The sequence below is a fragment of the Channa argus genome, chromosome 7, assembly GCF_033026475.1.
Source record: "Channa argus isolate prfri chromosome 7, Channa argus male v1.0, whole genome shotgun sequence".
NCBI lineage: Eukaryota > Metazoa > Chordata > Actinopteri > Anabantiformes > Channidae > Channa > Channa argus.
In genome coordinates, this window is record NC_090203.1 from 6,385,997 (window position 1) to 6,412,828 (window position 26,832).

A 26,832-nucleotide genomic window follows, 5' to 3' on the forward strand; every position below is an offset into this window, starting at 1 on the left:
CACTGAAGTAGAAGATAGGAAAGAGTACAGAAGCTGACAAACTTTTTTGGCAAAGATCAGCAAAAAAACATGGTGGTCTTTACCACAGGGCAGCAAGGGCAAGAGAAAATGTCGTGAAGATGCCCCCAGAGCCAACAAGATATACTGTTTCCCATGCCCAGAAAATCGTCTCAACAGCAGCAGAAAGAACATTGAATATTAATGCACTGCACACTGAGGGGAGGGGAACCTACACAGTCACAGAGTTTGTGATAAAAGATGAGGTTGTTTCTTCTGCAAAATTCTGCTGCTTTATAATAGAGGTTTAGTGATGGCGGGTCATTTTTGACCCTTGGGACAAAGGGATCTTGCAGAATTAGAAGACCACACCAGGCTTAAATGACAAAGGGACATTTCTCAATACTGAGTAAACCAATCCAGAATTGACAAGTTTGACCTTGGAATCCAGACTCCAAGGATGGAGAATTATTCCCAACTGGGGCAACAGTGTTCTTGGTGACAGCTGCAGCTTAGCTCAGTACTGATGATACACTCAAACACACCTGTACACTAGTTGATGTGTTACAAAAATCTTTCATAAAAGTATCATGCAAAGTTCTAATTGTGCAAATTCAAGTTTGAAAAGGAAGTTGTTATAGAAAAAGCAGTGGTTTCATTTTGTTTAATTTGTTTTTTTTTTATGAGACCTTTGAATATAAATTAGCTCAAACCATTAAACCAAAAGATCAGCATGCAGCCGAATTTAAAAACAAGAATTTTCTTTTTAATTGTGAAAGAATTTTATTCACCTAATTATAAATAGTTATTGTTTTTTAGAATTTATGAATAAATGTTCTGTGGAAGTTATTTCATGATTTAGCAAACACCACCAACATCACCCAGTAATACAGAGCATTCAGTGATGCTTCCATCGTTATACTGGACATAGAACATATTATACAATGTACTGTAGCAGGAGACAGGATTTATTTAAAGGCCACATGCAGTAAGTGCTACTTTATTTTCTCTCATTATTCAGTACACACTGGCATATTCCCAAACGGATGCATAAATAATATTATGTGATATCAGGTGATTGTAGGTTTAAGTGTAACAGTCTAAGCAGAGATGAATTAATGACCAGCAGTGTGTAAACAACTTCCTGGAAACGTCTTGTATTGCAAAGAGAGAAAACTACAACATGATGAGGAAGAGAGACACACTTCAGAGCAGAGGAGAGAAAGGAGCTAGAGAACAGGACAAAGAGGTAACATTTATTTTATGTGGGTTTAAATTGTGAACTATATTTTCAGTTGTTTTTGTGATAAAGTTTATTCATTTCACTGCTCTCTTAAACAGATCATAAAGTGCTTCAAAATAAAACATTTCAAGGACTCACAACTCCTAACATGTTAGTCAGATCCCTGATTGGATCTTTGCATGTGCTGTGCTCATGTGTTTTATGGTTCTAACATAAACGGTTTGTCCTGTTAAGAAGGAGACTTACTGTCTTACTGTCTGTCATCTTAAATTAGGACGTTTTTGTTGGTCTTAGTAACTCTGTGCTTCTCTGTGAGAGACAACGACACTAACTCAGAGTTTGCAGCTATATTGTCATTTTTGTGATGATACAGCTATTTGTCTTTTAGAGCTGTTGACAACAATTGTGTTGTTAATGGAAATACAAGTGAAACTTTTCTTTCTCTTCATTATTTTTTTCTTTTAGAAACCAACAATACTGCAAATATAAATAGTGAAAGTCTAATACCCACAGAGGCTGGACTCTGGGTTGTTTTACCATGTTCATTCACTATTTCAGGCCAAATTCAGCATGTGATACAACTACACAACCTGGACCATCGATGTTTAACTCTAGTAACTCTGAAAAAGTGTGGTTTAAGAGGACAAGTGTCTCTGTTGGACCTGAGTCTAAAAAAAACCTGCAGCATCAATGTTAATGAGCTCAGACTCTAGATCATATCAGCTCAGAGATTCTTTGTTACTTAGAATAATTTACACAGGTTCCTGTGGTACATGACTCTTATTCACACCCTTATTTATACTGCATTTTAGTGCAAAGTTTGTCCGGTGGGAGAGACTGACTGTCTCAAACTGCAAATCAGAATGAAAGTTTTCATCTGGGCGACTCTGCTTTTCTCTGTGAGAAGCAGCAATGCTGATACAGGTATTAAACTTCATTGTAATCTTGTGATTGTTATGATATAAGCAAAGCAGTTTGAAATATATAATGACAAATGTACTTACATATGTTTTCCTGTCATACGTACAAGTTAGATGTAGACCTGTTCATTTTCCTCCTTGACTTTAGTAGCTCAATAGTAGCTTTACTCACAGCACCTATTCACTTACTTTATACGTGTAGTGTAGTTATTTAAATGACTCATTGGTTATCAAGTAGTGTTTATCAAGAGGAGCAGCTTATCTGCATCATTAAATACATTTCATTTGGTAATGTGATATTGTGTTGATTTTCTTGTTCTTTTTGTGTTAACAGAAGCATCACTGGGACGTCCATCCTGTCGTTATAATTTCTGTATCCGTCTTATTGAAGGTGAAATAACAGCAGAGGCTGGACTCTGTGTTGTGATACCGTGTTCTTTCATTACTGATCCTGACTTTACACCCCAATATGTAGTTTGGTTCAGATGTGAACCATCTAAAACAAGATGTACAGGAACAGACATGATATTTCACAGTAACAAGAACAACCAAAATGTTCAGTCTGAGTTTAGAGAACGAGTTTCACTCTTGGAGCCTGAAATAAGTCAAAACAACTGCAGCATCATCATCAATGACCTCAAGGAGTCAGACTCTGGATCATATCAGCTCAGAGTTAATGGTTTATTATCTGGGAAACAGGATGGATTTACATTCACTCCAAGAGCAACAGTCTCTGTTAAAGGTATGAAGAACTATAATAAATACATTTAGATCTATTTATAGTCTTAATGGTACATGAAGTAATGTTTGGCATTAAACCACCTCTGTGGGCAGTGAGTAGGAACTGCAGTAGTTACATAAGTAACATCACTTCTACCTATTGCTCCATAAAAATGTTTAACGTATCAGATTATTTTTGTCTAAATGTAAGTGACAATCCTCAGACTGCTCTCTACTCTCCATTAGGTCTGAGTCAGAAGCCCACAGTGATGATGCCTCCACTGACAGAGGGACATCAGGCCACATTGACCTGCACTGCTCCTGGTCTCTGCTCTGGATCTGCTCCTGAAATTACCTGGACATGGAGAAGAGCAGGAGTTAATGATTCTCACATCACAGGAAACATCACTGATTTCAAGACTGAGAATCTGACTGCTTTCACACAGAGACACAGCTCAGCTTTGACCTTTGACCCTTCAGCTGAGCACCATGGCACAGAGGTCACCTGTAAGGTCAGGTTCACAGGAAACATAATAACAGAGGAGACAGTGACTCTGAATGTGTCCTGTAAGTAAAACGAAGCTGAAACTTTTCCATCTACATACATGTTAGAGATACACTGTCATATAGTTAATCTGAACTGTGTCAATTTTACAGTCAATGATCCTACAGGAAAGTGGGGAGTTTAGGGTTGTTATGAAATTGTATTTAATACATATTACATGTTGTCTTATAGATGTGAAGGAAGTTAAAATCACTGGGAAAACAAGTGTAAAGGAGGGTGAGACTCTGAATCTAACCTGCAGTGTTGAAAGTTTCCCTCCTTCATTTGTCATGTGGACAAAACTTTCTGACCAAAACATGCAGAACAGAACAGAAGCTAATCTGCAGAAAGACACTGAACCTCAGAAACAAACTGGAATGGCCGCTCTTTCCATCTCTAATGTGACAGCAGACCATTCTGGACAGTACATCTGCACAGCAAAACATCTGAACAACACCCTGAAGAAACAAGTCACTGATGTAACAGTGACATGTAAGTAGATTTTAAACTGTGTTTGTGATGGCTAATAGTTACTACTGTATGTTTTCTTATGTTAGTGACACTGACATGAGTGCAGGTGCCAACTTTACTGTTAGGAATTTACATGCAGTCATTAATACTGTAAACTGTGAGTACAGCAAACTGTACATTCATCATAAAATAGAAAACACAGCACAAAGCTTAGTGTAGATACTCTGAAACTAATCAATGTGTTAAAATAATAATTGTTCTACTCGAGTATATTTTGAGCCATATTTTCTTAGATGTTAAGGAACTGAAATTAAACAGAAATACAAACTGAAGACTGGTGAAGCTCTAACCTGCATCTGTTATTACATAGATACATCTGAGTTTTTTATCATAAAAATTAAAACAAATCACAAAAGCATGTTGGGCCAGAATCTATAATATGACATTAGACAGTTATGGACAGTTCAGCTGTACAGAAAAATATCTGAACACCAACCAAAATAGTTAATGTAACAACATGTGAGTACATTTTGCAAATGCTCTTTGAAAACAAATACAGTTCCAGTAGGTTCTTCATTATTTTATCTTTAGGTCATCAAGACATTTTAAAAGTTTCCAATTGTTTTCAAGCTCAATCTGGGCCTTAATTATTTTCCCAGATAAACTCTAATAGTTTTTCTGGATTTTTCTCTTAAAGATGTGCAGAAAGCTTTAATTTCTGGAATAAAAACTGTTAAGGAGGGTGATGCTTTAAATCTGACATGTACTGTTAAAAGTTTCCCTCCATCTGTTATCACATGGACTAAACATGGTTCTAACAAAACCCCACAAAAGCATTTTACTGTATGTTAACTGTGATTCTGATATTGTGTTTGTGTTTTCAGTTGGTCCAAAGATCTTAAATGACTCTAGATGTGTGAAGCAGTTGGACGTCCTGACCTGTGTGTGTATCAGTGAGGGGCTTCCTTTACCCACCATCAAATGGCCTCTGTTGGAGAACCACACTGAGTATTCTGTCACTACCACTGTGTCAAACCACACAGTCAACAGCAGCATCAGACTTTCTCTGATGGCTCAGAGCAAAACCAGTTTTGAGTGTGTCAGCAGCAATGACAATGGACAAACCAAACACAACCTCTCAGTGAAAAATGTCTCACAACAAGACGGTAAAGATCACTGTAAGTGCTGCTACCTACTGTAACTGCTTGTTCTCTTATATTATCACCAAGAACAACAAGGAAAATGCTGTGACCATAATTATTTTTTCCCACTTGACTTCAGATTCCCTCACAGGTTTATTAATAAACATTAAGTGGCTACAGGTCATTCCAGCATTTCTCATTGGGATTCTTCTTTCTGCAACCATCACCTGTTCAGCAAGGAAATGCATCAGGTATAGTTTCACTATTGTTCCATTGCATTTTTTTCCAGGATTTTTTATCCTGTAATTTTGGTTATATTGTACAGTAGCATGTGTTTTAGTATATTTACTGTGTCATACTGTTCAATTTACATCATTTGCACTTTACTTAAATACAAGATTTTCCTGAGGTATATTCATAACATTTCTCTGTTCTACCTGGATACACATGTAGAATACGTATTCAGATTGTAGAGACAAGAAACGTGACATGTCTTGACATGTTTTTTGTTATTGTGTAGATTGTTGAACTGAACAAAATACTGATTTTACCCAAACTTGAACTGAATGTTTTGTTATTTGTCCATTTATATCCTACCTCTCACTGCTGCACAAGAGGTGTGATACACTCTGGACACATTACCTGACTGTTGTAGAGCAAATAGTCATCAACAGTCATACAATGATTTGACATAATTTGACTGCTCTTGCTGCTGAGCGACTGTCACACCTAAATGACCACTTTGTTTTTCATCAACCTACTTTAAAACCCAGTTTTCATAGTGCTTTTAACTACATTATGTATTAATTTTTGTCATTTTATATAATTTTTTTTCTAGAAAAAGTCTGACTGAGAATGTGGAGATGGTGACCACTCAGGCAGGTCAACTGGTAATTGTATCACTTTTATTTCTATTATCACATGTGGCTATGATACAGAAATGATACAGTTAATTAGGTATTTGTCTTCCACTTCTATCATTTTCGTTTCTTTTCAACACAGAGACTTAAACTAAACAGGTTCTAGTCAAATGTAATCGATCATAGTCAAGATCAGGTCTGCATTTTGGTCACGGTATTCGTACAGTGCATTGTTATGTGAGATGAGATAAACCTTTATTCGTCCCATGGTGTGTAAATTTCCATGTTACTGCAGCAAAATGTGAAAATGTGCAGCAAAACATTAAGAAACTGGGGGGAGGTGATGGTGAGAGGAGGGATAATAAAAAAGGGTTTTACTGACAAAAAGGCAAAGAAACAAAAATCCACTGCAAAAGCACAGGAAAAATGCACATACTAAAACGTCCAGGACTAAATGATGAACCAAAGAAGGCAAGAACACTAAACTAAACAGTGCACAATCAGTTCTTCATTTGTCTTGTGATGAAAGTATATGGTCTGTAGGTGGAGCCCAGCTTACACTCAGAGTTACAGAGTTACATGAGCACATCTAGTCCCTGTCACAATGTACTGTACCAGTAGTACTGTATCTGTACACCAACAATGTACTGGAGTAGAAGAGTTATCCAGTATCATTCAAGAGGCATCAGAACAGCAATTTTTTCCTAAACATGAAGTTTCAAGGAACCTAAATGAAGGTTAACCACAGCAATACAAAATACGTGTGTGAATGAGAGGGACACTGAGGTTACAGAGGTGAAGAAGGTGCAGGACTTTAAGTACTTATGTTCAGAGCAATGGAGAGTTTGGAAAAGAGGTGAAGAGGCATTTGCAAGCAGGTTGTAACGGCTGGAGAAAAGTGTGTGTTGTGCGATAAAAGAGTGACGAGTGAGAGAATAAGTGACGAGGATGGACAGCATCAGGAATGAGGACATCAGAGGGACAGCTCATGTTAGATGTGTTGGAGATAAAGTCAGAGAGACCAGATTGAGGTGGTTTGGACATGTTCAGAGGAAAAACTGTGAATATATCGGTAGAAGGATGCTGAGGTTGGAGCTGCCAGGTAGGAGGTCTAGACGAAGACCAAAGAGGACATTTATGGATGTAGTGAGAGAGGACATGAAGTTAGTTGGTGTGAGAGAAGAGGATGCAGAATAGGGTTTGATGGAGGCGCATGATTCGCTGTGGCGACTCCTGAAAGGAAACAGCTGAAAAGAAAATAAGTTTTATTATGACATTTTCGTTCACACATACACCCACTCGTACAAAAAGTCAGGATAATATCAGAATTCCACTGCATGTGTGAAAGGGGCTATAGTTACAGGATGTATCTGTGTTTGTGTTTTTCTCCCTCCTTAAAGGACAGAGGAGGTTTAACAGCTGTAGTCTGTGTCCCTGTCCCATAGCTGGCCACCAGCCCCTAACCCCAGCCAAGCACAGAGTCAAAGAAGGTCCTTGCTCCTTGCACTCCAAAAGACCTTAGTCTCCTCATAGAGTCTCCTTTGTCCTTTCCTATAAAGTGCAAGATAAACCCTAATTAAACAGTGCTAAAAATTACTTTTGTATTTTTTTGAAATTTTATCGAGGTACTTAAGTTTTGTCTGGTATCATTTCTGTGTTTTACTTTACAGGATAATCCTGATCAAGCAACAACTCATAATGGAAGCAACAACCAACAGGCAGCTGAAGGAGCTAAGGCTGCTTGGCCGTTAGCACCTGGTGAAGATAACATGAATCCAAAAGAAGCGGAGTACGCTGACATCGACGTCTCCAAGTTGAAAAGGAGGAGTCCCACAGAGGACAAGGGGACACAAGAAATCACCAAAACAGAATATGCTGAGATTAAGAAAGAAAAAACAATGGACCAGCAAGAAAATGGCAGAGAAGAAAGTGAGATGTTGGTGGTTTATGAAGAGGCAGTGGTGATGATAGTAGATGATAACGACTCAGAACAGGTTATTCAGCCAGAAGTGGAGGGAGGTGAGAATATGGCACTGTATTCTAATGTTAATGAAATAATGGGGGAGATTCCACTTAATGGAGGTTCTGAAGAATAAATTAAGAAAAGTGAGTGTAAAATATGGGTTGATTATAATGCAGAAATTGTGCTCTGATACACGAATGGCCATGTCATGGGAGGATCACTGCTAAACAGGGCAGAGGCAATTCAAATATTGTAACACCAAAGGTTGTTTGTATACTGCTTTACAGGTGTTTCACACTTTAAAAACAGTATTTTATGGCAATATGAGATTAATGTACATTCATACTGTTGATAGGCCAGTTAACCCTCTACCCCCTCATGCCTCTGCCAATTGTGTTGCTGATTGCAATAAGTTTTGTCACACTTTGTTTCCAAAGTGGAGTAAATTAGCGGTTGTATCACTCAAAATCCTTTATTTCTGGATGTGGTTTGTCCTTATCGAAACTCCCTGAATTATTTTTCCCCCATTACATATTGTCTAAGCTACTTAATGCCATTTTGCATATGGAAGCATCAACTAATCCACTTGATATTATTCCAAGTTTTTACTGGAAGTCTTAGTCTGTGTAGCACCACAATTGCTTATCATATTGAACAAATCACTGAGTAATGTTGTGTCCCTGATTATTTCAAAGTTGCCTGCATACAGCCAGTTTCAACGAAACCTGGTCTTGATCCTTCTCTCCTGGACAGCTACCGTCCCATTTCCAAATTGCCATTTGTCTCTAAAATTCTAGAAAAACTGGACTCACAGCAGTTGCCAACAGTTTTGGAAACAAATAACATTTTTGAAAAGTTCTAATCAGGTGTTTGCAAAAACCACAACACAGAGACATCTCTCCTGTGTCTCACAAATGACCTTCAAATTAATGCTGACTGTGGCTTATGCTCTGTTCTGGTGCTGTTGGACTTAAGAGCTGCATTTGACACAGTAGATCATAATATTCTGTTGGAGACACTGAGGCACTGGGTGGGTACATTGGGCACAGCTTTTAAACTGGTTTGCTTCATATTTGTCAAATAGGAAATCTTGTGTTTCCATTGAGAAGTATATGTCATCCCTCTCCCCCTCTGAGTATCACGTTCCCCAAGGATCAATAATTGGTCCAATTCTTTTCTTACTCTACATGCTCCCACTGGATGATGTTATACGCAGACATAATATGTCATTTCACTGCTATGCTGATGACGCACAGCTGTATCTCCCTATTACTCCTATTGACCATAAGTAGGCTGAGTTCTCTACAAGGCTGTATGTCCGATATTAGAAATTGGATGTCCTTAAATGTTCTTAAATTAAATTAAATAAATCAGAAATTCTTATAATTGGACCTCAAAATATTTCCAGTAATATACTGCCATCCTTAGGGCCTTTATTAAAATCCGTTAAGCCAGTTGCCAGAAATCTTGGTGTTTCATTTGACTGCAACTTGAGTTTTGAGCATCACATTACTAAACGAGATCAGTCCTGCTTCTATAATCTTAGTAATATTTCCAAAGATCAGACCAATGTTAACTTTTAATGATGCTAAGACTATTATTCATGCTTTTATTTCCTCTCGTCTTGATTATTGCAATAGCCTATTTTCTTCACGTCGTCAAAAGGACCTAAAACGCCTACAAGTTGTTCAGAACTCAGCAGCTAGAACCGGGACATTCAGTCACATTACTCCTTGTTATGTGTCTCTGCATTGGCTCCCTGTTTATCTTAGGATACATTTTAAGATTTTACTGATTACTTATAAAGCCCTGCATGGTTTTGCTCCATCTGACATTTCTGATATTTTAATACCATATGTGCCATTATAAAACTTAAGATCATCAGACAGTGGACTGTTTGCTCCAACTTCCCTGTTAAAAACCAAGGGGGATGGAACATTTTCCTTCATGGCTCCAAAACTGTGGAATGACCTGCGTGAGGAAATCAGGCTGTCTGACTCACTGTCATCTTTTAAGTCTCGTCTTAAAACACATTTTTATCAAATTGCCTTTCCTGAGATGTAAAACTCCTGGTTTAGTTTAAATAGTATATTCTATGTATGTCACTTGATTTTCTTTTACTTTGTGCTTTTCTTTCAGTTTATATTGTAACGGCCCGGTAAGTGGGTTAGTTTGGGGGCTGGCACAGTGACCCCCGGGGAATTATGGGTAAACGCCATGTGAATATGTCTCTGTGTTTAATGTGTATGATTTGTGTTAGGATTACTGTTATTAGTGTGTTCAGACGTCCTGGTTTTGTTATACATGTTATATGTGTTGGCCGGCACCGAGAGGGAAAGTGCTGTGTATAGGAGTAGCCATCACGGTGACCGGCCACTGATAGGCGTTGTTCAAAAGTTAACCTTAGTCATCTACGCTTCACCAGTGAGTTGATAAAACGCAAGTCTTGTATTATTTCTTCCTGTTAGACATCTCAAGACATTTGGAGTCGTTCGAATTTTGTAGCAGAAGTCTTTTTCTTTCTGCCTGCTATTTTGTACAAATTTGCTCTCGTGTTATTCCGTTAGCACTCAAGCTAGTCCATTAGCTTAGTTAGCTAAGTCAGTTAGGGCCTTAGCTTCAGCCTCGCTGCTTCCCACAGTTATCTCCCATAAGCTTCGGGTCGCTACAATATATTTACCCAAATTGTATTGATTTATTTTTTCATTTTTCCCTTTTTACTGTACAGCACTTTGTACTTTGATAAATGCTTTATAAATAAAGCTATTATTATTATTACAAGGTTTATTATGTAATACCTTCACACAAAGGAGAAAGTTTGAGAAGTGACAAGAGGAAGAACAGAGCAGAGTCACAAAGAAGACATCACTGTTGAAACTCCACTGGGAAAAATCCAGAATTCCAGGTCAAACCACAAGTCCATATTGATAATAATGACGCAATTGATGTCTATTACATTCAATTCAAATGTTTCTCAAAGGTGTGAAAGAGCCTGGAATCATGAACAAAGGTCCAAACATCCCATCACAAACTGGACTTTGGATACAAATGTAACAGTGACATGTGAGAACTGTAGACTGATAGAAAGTCAAATAGTTCTCATTCTCTGTATTATCCACTTATCGGCATCCAACACAATCCAGTATCAGAAGATTTAAAATCAAAGTCATTTAAAAAGCTAAAAACTGGACCATTTTTGTTAAGTTGTTCTGCCTTATGCAGCTGACGTATGCAGAAATGTCCGACTGTTCAAGGCTGCTTTGTACTTCTGCATTATTGAAACTGGATGCTTCCAGTCTGCACGTACAAGCAGTCGATGTCTGGTAAAGTATAATTAATGTAACTTCTTCTTCTTTATGCACTTCATGTTTGCAGAAGACAGTTGCAACTTGCAAACTTGAGGTGTGGTATAATGAGCACTTAACCGACCTCACAAAAAATGAACAACAGGTTTAAAGAGGAAAGAGAAGAAGTTGGTGGTGAGGAGGGAGAGGTGATAGAAAACAAAAATGAGGAAGCAGTAAATTTAGTGGTGGGAGGTCAGAATGAGGTGCTTTTGATGACCCAGAAACGAGTGTCAATCTGTGGTGTAAGGCTTAACCCGATATACATGCACATTACAGTCATGTAGCAAGTAGTCAAGTCTTTCCAGTGTTGTTGTTCTGATTCTTGACTTCTGTTCTCTCCTGTTGTATTTTCTGAGCAGTGCTGTTGTGCTTGTCAAATAAGTGATATTCTGATCAAATGCTTTCAGCGTGTAAACACACACCTTTTCAAATCAATGTTCATGTAAACGGTTAAATCAGGAATTTATCCGAATGATTTAAATCACCTTTTTATTTTAATGTGTGCAACGTTTGGTAATGTGTTTTACAAGAATTTATTAGGTTCTCTTTTACAGCAAAGCCTGTCTGACTTCTAGCACACACACACACACACACACACACACACAAAAATGTCTATAGATTTTGCAGTGTGTTCAACTTGCAGCTTTATATAAACTGATGAAACAGACTGTAGTCACTTTGTAGCTAATCATAGTTCTAATTTAACAACTTAAAGTGTGAGAAGGAAGTTGTTGCAGAGAAGCAGTATTTCCATTCTGTTTAATTTTGTTTTTTGGTCCCTAAGTAAAGAACCAATAACTACAGACACTGGACTCTGTGTTGTTATACCGTGTTCGTTCTCTACTGATGCCGACGTCAACGTCACAGCTGTAGCTTGGTACAAATGTGATCCATAACAAATGTGCAATAAACCTGGGCCATCGATATGTAGCACTACTAACAATGAACAAGTTCAGTCTCTGTTTAGAGGACGAGTGTCACTGTTGGAGCCTGACCTGAGTCACAGCAACTGCAGCACCATCATCAATGACCTCAGCCAGTCAGACTCTGGATCATATTGGCTCAGAGTTGATGGATTTTACAGTGAAAAGAAAGAGTAAAGGTAAAGTCTATTTTTGCTCATTATACATACAAGGTGTACAACAAAATTGCGTCAGGTGATCAGGTGGAGGGTTAGTGTGCTGCTACTATGGGCCAAACTGACCTGGTCCCTAAGACACATGTTTTTAGCGATGGGGGAAACCCGGAGGAAACCTACGGAAACACGGGGAGAACATGCAAACTCCACACAGAAGCCCTGTTTGGTCCATTTGGGATTTAACCCATGACCTTCTTGCTTTGAGGCTAACCATTCTTCCACCGTGCCACCTTTTTTTTCTTTCTTTTTTTTGTTTTTGTTTAATTTAAAGCTAAAGAAAGATGGCTACACATTCCATTCTAAAAATACCTTTAATGTGTCAGGTATCCAGTACAAACATCCACTACAGACTCAATGTGTTACTTGTACAATTATAGTAAAATATAATTTTACAGGTTAGCCTCTGAAGAATCTGTGTTAATCCAGCTGATTTTTAAGCATTAAATCTATGAAAGTTCATCCGGTGGAGACCAGTGAGAACTACTGTTATGACCCGAGTCATTATGTGTGTCATTATGTTGTCTTTTTCTCCTCCTCCTGTGTTTTTGTGTGGGTGTGTTTTGTGTGGGTGTGTCTGAGGGGGGTGGGGGTCGGGGTTGAGCCACAGGTGGTCGGCACGGATTGGGCCATTCGAACTCAATGTCGCCACCTGATTGGACAGAATGGAGCGGCCTTCTCCATTTATACCAAGATGCCAGCAGCCCCAGCTGGTCCACCTCTGCTACTCCCAACCAACCCACTATTCTGTACGCGACTCTCAACTAGACTCACAGGGAGCTCTGCACTTTGTTTTTGTGGATTTGGATATTTCTGTAAAGAATTGTAAATATAACTCACTGTAAAATATTGAGCACCAGGTAGCCAGGGATGGTGTTAGAGTTTTTGTTTTGGGCATTGCTCACGTCCGGAGTAAATAAAATAGCTACCGTTTACAACACTTGGTCTGGTTTTGTTTGGGAATGGAAGCAGAGGTGGGGCACATCATGTTATGTCTAGGTTCCCCTAGACCAGGGGCATAACACTACAATAGTAGTGACTGAGCCTATATCCTTTCTCCTTTTACAGATTGTTTTACCATATGTTCTATTTTTTGATATTTCTTAATGTTTAACAAATACATTTTTTTGTATTGGTATGTGGTGCTTGTGTCATTATCACAAGCACCACTGTGGCCGTAACTGTAAAAGATTACAGCAACACTAATGTTGAGTCTTACATTAGCAATAAAAATGTAATATAAAGAGTAGAGCAAGAAGGTAAATGTTCATCAGTCTGACAGCAGTTTGGTACAAAGAGACTTTTCTAACATTTTCTAAATGTTCTCATGCTTCCTGTTATGCTCTGTGCTGCTAAACATGTCCATAATATGTTGATGCAATAAAGCTGACAATTATGTTCACGTAGCAGTGTAGTATTACTGATTTATTTGTTAGAAAAATAATCATAATGTTAAAATCTTCAGATTAGAAAACAGCATTTTCAAAGCTCAACAAATTCACTTTAAGTAACACACCAACCTTCATACACACAGCTTCATTTTACATGTTGTTCTCTGTGTCACATCAGCTATTATGTTATTTCTTACAGCAGATCTTGTGAAACATCATGGACCTAGTGTAGTTCTTCCCTGGACCATTGCTGCTGTATCTCTCAGTGTGAACTACTGCCTCATCTACAAATTGTACCTTTGGTAAGTTTCCACATGTGTATTTTATTTTTTGAAAGTATGTGAAACAGCAGTTAATGGTCCACTGTTTATTATGCAAAGGAACAAAAGGAAAAATGTAAAACCAAATCAAGAGGATAGAACTTACATGTCACTAAAAAAAACAGACCAATCATCTGAGTATGACGTCATCGCCCAGCCTCTAGACTGACAAGTCTCCAATGAGACCTTTCAGCCAGCTTCTCTGGGATTTCTTGCATTGAAAATGCTGTTTATATTTAATGATTAATCATATCAATATTACTATTAATAATAGGTGTTCCACTGAATCATCAAAATAATATAGCAAAAATGCACATTATCAGTAATTTCTTCCTCCTTGTTATAGGGCACCTGATCAGTTATAAAAGATCATTCTGTAAAAAACAGTTAATTGTTGATTAATCAGAACAAATTAATTAATCAGTCACATATCAAAGAGCTGTTCTCCAGATAAGTGATCTCTGTGTTCTGTCACCAAAGGAATAAACAAGGCATCACCCAGTATCTAAAGGTGAATATTAATTGATCTAACAATTCAATAAGATAAATGCAGATGATTAAATAGTTAAAATAATATACAGATCAAGGAAAAAACAGTTGGGGATGAATAATGGCCTTCAATACAGCAAACAAATCCCAAATCGTCACACCTCTATCAATGGTGATAGAATGATAGCTGCAGTCCAGGCAGTTCAAGGCTGTGAGGCCTGGCCAGGGAAGCCAGTGTGTCTTAAAGAAGCATCCACACACTGACATTTCCCACTTACATAAAGAATATGTAACATGTGGAAAGATGGTCTCCTCACTCAGAGAAAAGCGGTAAACAAGTTAACTGGTTCATTGTTTTCTTTTGGAATTTCAGTGGATAAAATAATTGTTCATTTTTGTTTTTTCAACTTGAAATTTAAGTAAAGGAAACTTGTTCTAAAATGACCCAAACTTTAGAAACAATGAACCATTTTCTATTTTCATATTTTCATGCAGACTTTACACAGCAAGGGTTCAAAGATTGTTTAAGGTTCAATTTTCAGCTGCCAGTTATAAAGCTATTTATACACCACAAAAACTACAGACAAATCACAGACACACTGGCAGACACACACACACAAACTCCAACACACACTGAAGTAGAAGATAGGAAAGAGTACAGAAGCTGACAAACTTTTTTGGCAAAGATCAGCAAAAAAACATGGTGGTCTTTACCACAGGGCAGCAAGGGCAAGAGAAAATGTCGTGAAGATGCCCCCAGAGCCAACAAGATATACTGTTTCCCATGCCCAGAAAATCGTCTCAACAGCAGCAGAAAGAACATTGAATATTAATGCACTGCACACTGAGGTGGGGGGGAACCTACACAGTCACAGAGTTTGTGATAAAAGATGAGGTTGTTTCTTCTGCAAAATTCTGCTGCTTTATAATAGAGGTTTAGTGATGGCGGGTCATTTTTGACCCTTGGGACAAAGGGATCTTGCAGAATTAGAAGACCACACCAGGCTTAAATGACAAAGGGACATTTCTCAATACTGAGTAAACCAATCCAGAATTGACAAGTTTGACCTTGGAATCCAGACTCCAAGGATGGAGAATTATTCCCAACTGGGGCAACAGTGTTCTTGGTGACAGCTGCAGCTTAGCTCAGTACTGATGATACACTCAAACACACCTGTACACTAGTTGATGTGTTACAAAAATCTTTCATAAAAGTATCATGCAAAGTTCTAATTGTGCAAATTCAAGTTTGAAAAGGAAGTTGTTATAGAAAAAGCAGTGGTTTCATTTTGTATAATTTGTTTTTTTTTTATGAGACCTTTGAATATAAATTAGCTCAAACCATTAAACCAAAAGATCAGCATGCAGCCGAATTTAAAAACAAGAATTTTCTTTTTAATTGTGAAAGAATTTTATTCACCTAATTATAAATAGTTATTGTTTTTTAGAATTTATGAATAAATGTTCTGTGGAAGTTATTTCATGATTTAGCAAACACCACCAACATTACCCAGTAATACAGAGCATTCAGTGATGCTTCCATCGTTATACTGGACATAGAACATATTATACAATGTACTGTAGCAGGAGACAGGATTTATTTAAAGGCCACATGCAGTAAGTGCTACTTTATTTTCTCTCATTATTCAGTACACACTGGCATATTCCCAAACGGATGCATAAATAATATTATGTGATATCAGGTGATTGTAGGTTTAAGTGTAACAGTCTAAGCAGAGATGAATTAATGACCAGCAGTGTGTAAACAACTTCCTGGAAACGTCTTGTATTGCAAAGAGAGAAAACTACAATATGATGAGGAAGAGAGACACACTTCAGAGCAGAGGAGAGAAAGGAGCTAGAGAACAGGACAAAGAGGTAACATTTATTTTATGTGGGTTTAAATTGTGAACTATATTTTCAGTTGTTTTTGTGATAAAGTTTATTCATTTCACTGCTCTCTTAAACAGATCATAAAGTGCTTCAAAATAAAACATTTCAAGGACTCACAACTCCTAACATGTTAGTCAGATCCCTGATTGGATCTTTGCATGTGCTGTGCTCATGTGTTTTATGGTTCTAACATAAACGGTTTGTCCTGTTAAGAAGGAGACTTACTGTCTTACTGTCTGTCATCTTAAATTAGGACGTTTTTGTTGGTCTTAGTAACTCTGTGCTTCTCTGTGAGAGACAACGACACTAACTCAGAGTTTGCAGCTATATTGTCATTTTTGTGATGATACAGCTATTTGTCTTTTAGAGCTGTTGACAACAATTGTGTTGTTAATGGAAATACAAGTGAAACTTTTCTTTCTCTTCATTATTTTTTTCTTTTAGAAACAAACAATACTGCAAATATAAATAGTGAAAGTCTAATACCCACAGAGGCTGGACTCTGGGTTGTTTTACCATGTTCATTCACTATTTCAGGCCAAATTCAGCATGTGATACAACTACACAACCTGGACCATCGATGTTTAACTCTAGTAACTCTGAAAAAGTGTGGTTTAAGAGGACAAGTGTCTCTGTTGGACCTGAGTCTAAAAAAAACCTGCAGCATCAATGTTAATGAGCTCAGACTCTAGATCATATCAGCTCAGAGATTCTTTGTTACTTAGAATAATTTACACAGGTTCCTGTGGTACATGACTCTTATTCACACCCTTATTTATACTGCATTTTAGTGCAAAGTTTGTCCGGTGGGAGAGACTGACTGTCTCAAACTGCAAATCAGAATGAAAGTTTTCATCTGGGCGACTCTGCTTTTCTCTGTGAGAAGCAGCAATGCTGATACAGGTATTAAACTTCATTGTAATCTTGTGATTGTTATGATATAAGCAAAGCAGTTTGAAATATATAATGACAAATGTACTTACATATGTTTTCCTGTCATACGTACAAGTTAGATGTAGACCTGTTCATTTTCCTCCTTGACTTTAGTAGCTCAATAGTAGCTTTACTCACAGCACCTATTCACTTACTTTATACGTGTAGTGTAGTTATTTAAATGACTCATTGGTTATCAAGTAGTGTTTATCAAGAGGAGCAGCTTATCTGCATCATTAAATACATTTCATTTGGTAATGTGATATTGTGTTGATTTTCTTGTTCTTTTTGTGTTAACAGAAGCATCACTGGGACGTCCATCCTGTCGTTATAATTTCTGTATCCGTCTTATTGAAGGTGAAATAACAGCATAGGCTGGACTCTGTGTTGTGATACCGTGTTCTTTCATTACTGATCCTGACTTTACACCCCAATATGTAGTTTGGTTCAGATGTGAACCATCTAAAACAAGATGTACAGGAACAGACATGATATTTCACAGTAACAAGAACAACCAAAATGTTCAGTCTGAGTTTAGAGAACGAGTTTCACTCTTGGAGCCTGAAATAAGTCAAAACAACTGCAGCATCATCATCAATGACCTCAAGGAGTCAGACTCTGGATCATATCAGCTCAGAGTTAATGGTTTATTATCTGGGAAACAGGATGGACTTACATTCACTCCAAGAGCAACAGTCTCTGTTAAAGGTATGAAGAACTATAATAAATACATTTAGATCTATTTATATTCTTAATGGTACATGAAGTAATGTTTGGCATTAAACCACCTCTGTGGGCAGTGAGTAGGACCCTTCAGCTGAACACCATGGCACAGAGGTCACCTGTAAGGTCAGGTTCACAGGAAACATAATAACAGAGGAGACAGTGACTCTGAATGTGTCCTGTAAGTAAAACGAAGCTGAAACTTTTCCATCTACATACATGTTAGAGATACACTGTCATATAGTTAATCTGAACTGTGTCAATTTTACAGTCAATGATCCTACAGGAAAGTGGGGAGTTTAGGGTTGTTATGAAATTGTATTTAATACATATTACATGTTGTCTTACAGATGTGAAGGAAGTTAAAATCACTGGGAAAACAAGTGTAAAGGAGGGTGAGACTCTGAATCTAACCTGCAGTGTTGAAAGTTTCCCTCCTTCATTTGTCATGTGGACAAAACTTTCTGAGCAAAAATTGCAGAACAGAACAGAAGCTAATCTGCAGAAAGACACTGAACCTCAGAAACAAACTGGAATGGCCGCTCTTTCCATCTCTAATGTGACAGCAGACCATTCTGGACAGTACATCTGCACAGCAAAACATCTGAACAACACCCTGAAGAAACAAGTCACTGATGTAACAGTGACATGTAAGTAGATTTTGAACTGTGTTTGTGATGGTTAATAGTTACTACTGTATGTTTTCTTATGTTAGTGACACTGACATGAGTGCAGGTGCCAACTTTACTGTTAGGAATTTACATGCAGTCATAAATACTGTAAACTGTGAGTACAGCAAACTGTACATTCATCATAAAATAGAAAACACAGCACAAAGCTTAGTGTAGATACTCTGAAACTAATCAATGTGTTAAAATAATAATTGTTCTACTCGAGTATATTTTGAGCCATATTTTCTTAGATGTTAAGGAACTGAAATTAAACAGAAATACAAACTGAAGACTGGTGAAGCTCTAACCTGCATCTGTTATTACATAGATACATCTGAGTTTTTTATCATAAAAATTAAAACAAATCACAAAAGCATGTTGGGCCAGAATCTATAATATGACATTAGACAGTTATGGACAGTTCAGCTGTACAGAAAAATATCTGAACACCAACCAAAATAGTTAATGTAACAACATGTGAGTACATTTTGCAAATGCTCTTTGAAAACAAATACAGTTCCAGTAGGTTCTTCATTATTTTATCTTTAGGTCATCAAGACATTTTAAAAGTTTCCAATTGTTTTCAAGCTCAATCTGGGCCTTAATTATTTTCCCAGATAAACTCTAATAGTTTTTCTGGATTTTTCTCTTAAAGATGTGCAGAAAGCTTTAATTTCTGGAATAAAAACTGTTAAGGAGGGTGATGCTTTAAATCTGACATGTACTGTTAAAAGTTTCCCTCCATCTGTTATCACATGGACTAAACATGGTTCTAACAAAACCCCACAAAAGCATTTTACTGTATGTTAACTGTGATTCTGATATTGTGTTTGTGTTTTTAGTGTGTCCAAAGATCTTAAATGACTCTAGATGTGTGAAGCAGTTGGACGTCCTGACCTGTGTGTGTATCAGTGAGGGGCTTCCTTTACCCACCATCAAATGGCCTCTGTTGGAGAACCACACTGAGTATTCTGTCACTACCACTGTGTCAAACCACACAGTCAACAGCAGCATCAGACTTTCTCTGATGGCTCAGAGCAAAACCAGTTTTGAGTGTGTCAGCAGCAATGACAATGGACAAACCAAACACAACCTCTCAGTGAAAAATGTCTCACAACAAGACGTTAAAGATCACTGTAAGTGCTGCTACCTACTGTAACTGCTTGTTCTCTTATATTATCACCAAGAACAACAAGGAAAATGCTGTGACCATAATTATTTTTTCCCACTTGACTTCAGATTCCCTCACAGGTTTATTAATAAACATTAAGTGGCTACAGGTCATTCCTGCATTTCTCATTGGGATTCTTCTTTCTGCAACCATCACCTGTTCAGCAAGGAAATGCATCAGGTATAGTTTCACTATTGTTCCATTGCATTTTTTTCCAGGATTTTTTATCCTGTAATTTTTGTTATATTGTACAGTAGCATGTGTTTTAGTATATTTACTGTGTCATACTGTTCAATTTACATCATTTGCACTTTACTTAAATACAAGATTTTCCTGAGGTATATTCATAACATTTCTCTGTTCTACCTGGATACACATGTAGAATACGTATTCAGATTGTAGAGACAAGAAACGTGACATGTCTTGACATGTTTTTTGTTATTGTGTAGATTGTTGAACTGAACAAAATTCTGATTTTACCCAAACTTGAACTGAATGTTTTGTTATTTGTCCATTTATATCCTACCTCTCACTGCTGCACAAGAGGTGTGATACACTCTGGACACATTACCTGACTGTTGTAGAGCAAATAGTCATCAACAGTCATACAATGATTTGACATAATTTGACTGCTCTTGCTGCTGAGCGACTGTCACACCTAAATGACCACTTTGTTTTTCATCAACCTACTTTAAAACCCAGTTTTCATAGTGCTTTTAACTACATTATGTATTAATTTTTGTCATTTTATATAATTTTTTTTCTAGAAAAAGTCTGACTGAGAATGTGGAGATGGTGACCACTCAGGCAGGTCAACTGGTAGTTGTATCACTTTTATTTCTATTATCACATGTGGCTATGATACAGAAATGATACAGTTAATTAGGTATTTGTCTTCCACTTCTATCATTTTCGTTTCTTTTCAACACAGAGACTTAAACTAAACAGGTTCTAGTCAAATGTAATCGATCATAGTCAAGATCAGGTCTGCATTTTGGTCACGGTATTCGTACAGTGCATTGTTATGTGAGATGAGATAAACCTTTATTCGTCCCATGGTGTGTAAATTTCCATGTTACTGCAGCAAAATGTGAAAATGTGCAGCAAAACATTAAGAAACTGGGGGGAGGTGATGGTGAGAGGAGGGATAATAAAAAAGGGTTTTACTGACAAAAAGGCAAAGAAACAAAAATCCACTGCAAAAGCACAGGAAAAATGCACATACTAAAACGTCCAGGACTAAATGATGAACCAAAGAAGGCAAGAACACTAAACTAAACAGTGCACAATCAGTTCTTCATTTGTCTTGTGATGAAAGTATATGGTCTGTAGGTGGAGCCCAGCTTACACTCAGAGTTACAGCAGCATGAGCACATCTAGTCCCTGTCACAATGTACTGTACCAGTAGTACTGTATCTGTACACCAACAATGTACTGGAGTAGAAGAGTTATCCAGTATCATTCAAGAGGCATCAGAACAGCAATTTTTTCCTAAACATGAAGTTTCAAGGAACCTAAATGAAGGTTAACCACAGCAATACAAAATACGTGTGTGAATGAGAGGGACACTGAGGTTACAGAGGTGAAGAAGGTGCAGGACTTTAAGTACTTATGTTCAGAGCAATGGAGAGTTTGGAAAAGAGGTGAAGAGGCATTTGCAAGCAGGTTGTAACGGCTGGAGAAAAGTGTGTGTTGTGCGATAAAAGAGTGACGAGTGAGAGAATAAGTGACGAGGATGGACAGCATCAGGAATGAGGACATCAGAGGGACAGCTCATGTTAGATGTGTTGGAGATAAAGTCAGAGAGACCAGATTGAGGTGGTTTGGACATGTTCAGAGGAAAAACTGTGAATATATCGGTAGAAGGATGCTGAGGTTGGAGCTGCCAGGTAGGAGGTCTAGACGAAGACCAAAGAGGACATTTATGGATGTAGTGAGAGAGGACATGAAGTTAGTTGGTGTGAGAGAAGAGGATGCAGAATAGGGTTTGATGGAGGCGCATGATTCGCTGTGGCGACTCCTGAAAGGAAACAGCTGAAAAGAAAATAAGTTTTATTATGACATTTTCGTTCACACATACACCCACTCGTACAAAAAGTCAGGATAATATCAGAATTCCACTGCATGTGTGAAAGGGGCTATAGTTACAGGATGTATCTGTGTTTGTGTTTTTCTCCCTCCTTAAAGGACAGAGGAGGTTTAACAGCTGTAGTCTGTGTCCCTGTCCCATAGCTGGCCACCAGCCCCTAACCCCAGCCAAGCACAGAGTCAAAGAAGGTCCTTGCTCCTTGCACTCCAAAAGACCTTAGTCTCCTCATAGAGTCTCCTTTGTCCTTTCCTATAAAGTGCAAGATAAACCCTAATTAAACAGTGCTAAAAATTACTTTTGTATTTTTTTGAAATTTTATCGAGGTACTTAAGTTTTGTCTGGTATCATTTCTGTGTTTTACTTTACAGGATAATCCTGATCAAGCAACAACTCATAATGGAAGCAACAACCAACAGGCAGCTGAAGGAGCTAAGGCTGCTTGGCCGTTAGCACCTGGTGAAGATAACATGAATCCAAAAGAAGCGGAGTACGCTGACATCGACGTCTCCAAGTTGAAAAGGAGGAGTCCCACAGAGGACAAGGGGACACAAGAAATCACCAAAACAGAATATGCTGAGATTAAGAAAGAAAAAACAATGGACCAGCAAGAAAATGGCAGAGAAGAAAGTGAGATGTTGGTGGTTTATGAAGAGGCAGTGGTGATGATAGTAGATGATAACGACTCAGAACAGGTTATTCAGCCAGAAGTGGAGGGAGGTGAGAATATGGCACTGTATTCTAATGTTAATGAAATAATGGGGGAGATTCCACTTAATGGAGGTTCTGAAGAATAAATTAAGAAAAGTGAGTGTAAAATATGGGTTGATTATAATGCAGAAATTGTGCTCTGATACACGAATGGCCATGTCATGGGAGGATCACTGCTAAACAGGGCAGAGGCAATTCAAATATTGTAACACCAAAGGTTGTTTGTATACTGCTTTACAGGTGTTTCACACTTTAAAAACAATATTTTAAGGCAATATGAGATTAATGTACATTCATACTGTTGATAGGCCAGTTAACCCTCTACCCCCTCATGCCTCTGCCAATTGTGTTGCTGATGGCAATAAGTTTTGTCACACTTTGGTTCCAAAGTGGAGTAAATTAGCGGTTGTATCACTCAAAATCCTTTATTTCTGGATGTGGTTTGTCATTATCGAAACTCCCTGAATTATTTCTCTCCCATCACTGTCTAAGCTACTTAATACCATTTTGCATATGGAAGCATCAACTAGTCCACTTGATATTATTCCAAGTTTTTACTAGAAGTCTTAGTCTGTGTAGCACCACACTTGCTTATCATATTGAACAAATCACTGAGTAATGTTGTGTCCCTGATTATTTCAAAGTTGCCTGCATACAGCCAGTTTCAACGAAACCTGGTCTTGATCCTTCTCTCCTGGACAGCTACCGTCCCATTTCCAAATTGCCATTTGTCTCTAAAATTCTAGAAAAACTGGACTCACAGCAGTTGCCAACAGTTTTGGAAACAAATAACATTTTTGAAAAGTTCTAATCAGGTGTTTGCAAAAACCACAACACAGAGACATCTCTCCTGTGTCTCACAAATGACCTTCAAATTAATGCTGACTGTGGCTTATGCTCTGTTCTGGTGCTGTTGGACTTAAGAGCTGCATTTGACACAGTAGATCATAATATTCTGTTGGAGACACTGAGGCACTGGGTGGGTACATTGGGCACAGCTTTTAAACTGGTTTGCTTCATATTTGTCAAATAGGAAATCTTGTGTTTCCATTGAGAAGTATATGTCATCCCTCTCCCCCTCTGAGTATCACGTTCCCCAAGGATCAATAATTGGTCCAATTCTTTTCTTACTCTACATGCTCCCACTGGATGATGTTATACGCAGACATAATATGTCATTTCACTGCTATGCTGATGACGCACAGCTGTATTTCCCTATTACTCCTATTGACCATAAGTAGGCTGAGTTCTCTACAAGGCTGTATGTCCGATATTAGAAATTGGATGTCCTTAAATGTTCTTAAATTAAATTAAATAAATCAGAAATTCTTATAATTGGACCTCAAAATATTTCCAGTAATATACTGCCATCCTTAGGGCCTTTATTAAAATCCGTTAAGCCAGTTGCCAGAAATCTTGGTGTTTCATTTGACTGCAACTTGAGTTTTGAGCATCACATTACTAAACGAGATCAGTCCTGCTTCTATAATCTTAGTAATATTTCCAAAGATCAGACCAATGTTAACTTTTAATGATGCTAAGACTATTATTCATGCTTTTATTTCCTCTCGTCTTGATTATTGCAATAGCCTATTTTCTTCACGTCGTCAAAAGGACCTAAAACGCCTACAAGTTGTTCAGAACTCAGCAGCTAGAACCGGGACATTCAGTCACATTACTCCTTGTTATGTGTCTCTGCATTGGCTCCCTGTTTATCTTAGGATACATTTTAAGATTTTACTGATTACTTATAAAGCCCTGCATGGTTTTGCTCAATCTGACATTTCTGATATTTTAATACCATATGTGCCATTATAAAACTTAAGATCATCAGACAGTGGACTGTTTGCTCCAACTTCCCTGTTAAAAACCAAGGGGGATGGAACATTTTCCTTCATGGCTCCAAAACTGTGGAATGACCTGCGTGAGGAAATCAGGCTGTCTGACTCACTATCATCTTTTAAGTCTCGTCTTAAAACACATTTTTATCAAATTGCCTTTCCTGAGATGTAAAACTCCTGGTTTAGTTTAAATAGTATATTCTATGTATGTCACTTGATTTTCTTTTACTTTGTGCTTTTCTTTCAGTTTATATTGTAACGGCCCGGTAAGTGGGTTAGTTTGGGGGCTGACACAGTGACCCCCGGGGAATTATGGGTAAACGCCATGTGAATATGTCTCTGTGTTTAATGTGTATGATTTGTGTTAGGATTACTGTTATTAGTGTGTTCAGACGTCCTGGTTTTGTTATACATGTTATATGTGTTGGCCGGCACCGAGAGGGAAAGTGCTGTGTATAGGAGTAGCCATCACGGTGACCGGCCACTGTTAGACGTTGTTCAAAAGTTAACCTTAGTCATCTACGCTTCACCAGTGAGTTGATAAAACGCAAGTCTTGTATAATTTCTTCCTGTCAGACATCTCAAGACATTTGGAGTCGTTCGAATTTTGTAGCAGAAGTCTTTTTCTTTCTGCCTGCTATTTTGTACAAATTTGCTCTCGTGTTATTCCGTTAGCACTCAAGCTAGTCCATTAGCTTAGTTAGCTAAGTCAGTTAGGGCCTTAGCTTCAGCCTCGCTGCCTCCCACAGTTATCTCCCATAAGCTTCGGGTCGCTACAATATATTTACCCAAATTGTATTGATTTATTTTTTCATTTTTCCCTTTTTACTGTACAGCACTTTGTACTTTGATAAATGCTTTATAAATAAAGCCATTATTATTACAAGGTTTATTATGTAATACCTTCACACAAAGGAGAAAGTTTGAGAAGTGACAAGAGGAAGAACAGAGCAGAGTCACAAAGAAGACATCACTGTTGAAACTCCACTGGGAAAAATCCAGAATTCCAGGTCAAACCACAAGTCCATGTTGATAATAATGACGCAATTGATGTCTATTACATTCAATTCAAATGTTTCTCAAAGGCGTGAAAGTGTCTGGAATCATTGAACAAAGGTCCAAACATCCCATCACAAACTGGACTTTGGATACAAATGTAACAGTGACATGTGAGAACTGTAGACTGATAGAAAGTCAAATAGTTCTCATTCTCTGTATTATCCACTTATCGGCATCCAACACAATCCAGTATCAGAAGATTTGAAATCAAAGTCTCCTACCATTTAAAAAGCTAAAAACTGGATCATTTTTGTTAAGTTGTTCCGCCTTATGCAGCTCACGTATGCAGAAATGTCAGACTGTTCAAGGCTGCTTTGTACTTCTGCATTATTGAAACTGGATGCTTCCAGTCTGCACGTACAAGCAGTCGATGTCTGGTAAAGTATAATTAATGTAACTTCTTTTTCTTTATGCACTTCATGTTTGCAGAAGACAGTTGCAACTTGCAAACTTGAGGTGTGGTATAATGACCACTTAACTGCACGTACTGTGCAGACCAGCAGGTGATAGAAAACAAGAATGAGAAAGCAGTAAAATAAGTGGTGGGGGGTCAGAATGAGGTGCTGGCGTGTTGTCCCCTTTGATTACCCCGAAAAAAGGAGTCTTAATATGTTTAAAATACATTATTAAAGCTGTAAACATTGTTCACACTATGCACAAAACAGTCATGTCAGCATTTGTTAAAGAAATAAAGAAAAGTCGACATCAAACTGCTGTAACATTATGATGTGATTGAAGTTTTCATCACTACATAATTTTCATGTTTTATATTCATTTAGCAGTATCGTTTTTCTACCTCATAACTAAACATTCCTATATTTTTGCACCAGCCACCACTGCTGTATATGATTGCAACACACATTTTACACTTTGCTAGAATGATATGCTATGATATACATGTTGGACTGTTATTGAATGACACTCCTGTAAATAGTTCATACAACAGAGCTGTGATATTCAGGTTTCAAATGAGCCTGTGTTAATCTGACGTGACCAAGACAATTCCACATTCCATTTCATATATCATAGTGTTAGTGCTTTAGTGAGTTTGTTTAGTGAGTTACAGTGTTACATTTACTGTAAAACAACCCGAATAATCAGAATAGGATGAACATGCACATTACAGCCATGTAGCCGTCTTTCAGGCTGGATGACAAGTGTTGTTGGCTGTTGTTCTGATTCTTGTTCTCTCCTGTTGTATT

At 37.8% G+C, this 26,832-nt stretch overlaps 1 protein-coding gene across 1 annotated transcript in view; it reads left to right on the top strand.

The window, feature by feature from the left end:
• Positions 1 to 23,542, top strand: part of LOC137130186 (uncharacterized) — a 46,667-nt gene extending 23,125 nt beyond the window's left edge. Inside the window, exons 10-22 of the mRNA XM_067510006.1 lie at positions 3,127 to 3,447; positions 3,617 to 3,916; positions 4,780 to 5,073; positions 5,177 to 5,288; positions 5,876 to 5,927; positions 7,568 to 7,916; positions 11,083 to 11,183; positions 18,176 to 18,272; positions 18,442 to 18,741; positions 19,605 to 19,898; positions 20,002 to 20,113; positions 20,701 to 20,752; positions 22,391 to 23,542. Of these exons, the coding sequence (XP_067366107.1) occupies positions 3,127 to 3,447; positions 3,617 to 3,916; positions 4,780 to 5,073; positions 5,177 to 5,288; positions 5,876 to 5,927; positions 7,568 to 7,916; positions 11,083 to 11,183; positions 18,176 to 18,272; positions 18,442 to 18,741; positions 19,605 to 19,898; positions 20,002 to 20,113; positions 20,701 to 20,752; positions 22,391 to 22,816 (2,810 nt within the window). The 3' untranslated portion in view covers positions 22,817 to 23,542. The remainder of the gene's footprint in view (positions 1 to 3,126; positions 3,448 to 3,616; positions 3,917 to 4,779; positions 5,074 to 5,176; positions 5,289 to 5,875; positions 5,928 to 7,567; positions 7,917 to 11,082; positions 11,184 to 18,175; positions 18,273 to 18,441; positions 18,742 to 19,604; positions 19,899 to 20,001; positions 20,114 to 20,700; positions 20,753 to 22,390) is intronic.
• Positions 23,543 to 26,832: the final 3,290 nt, after the last annotated feature.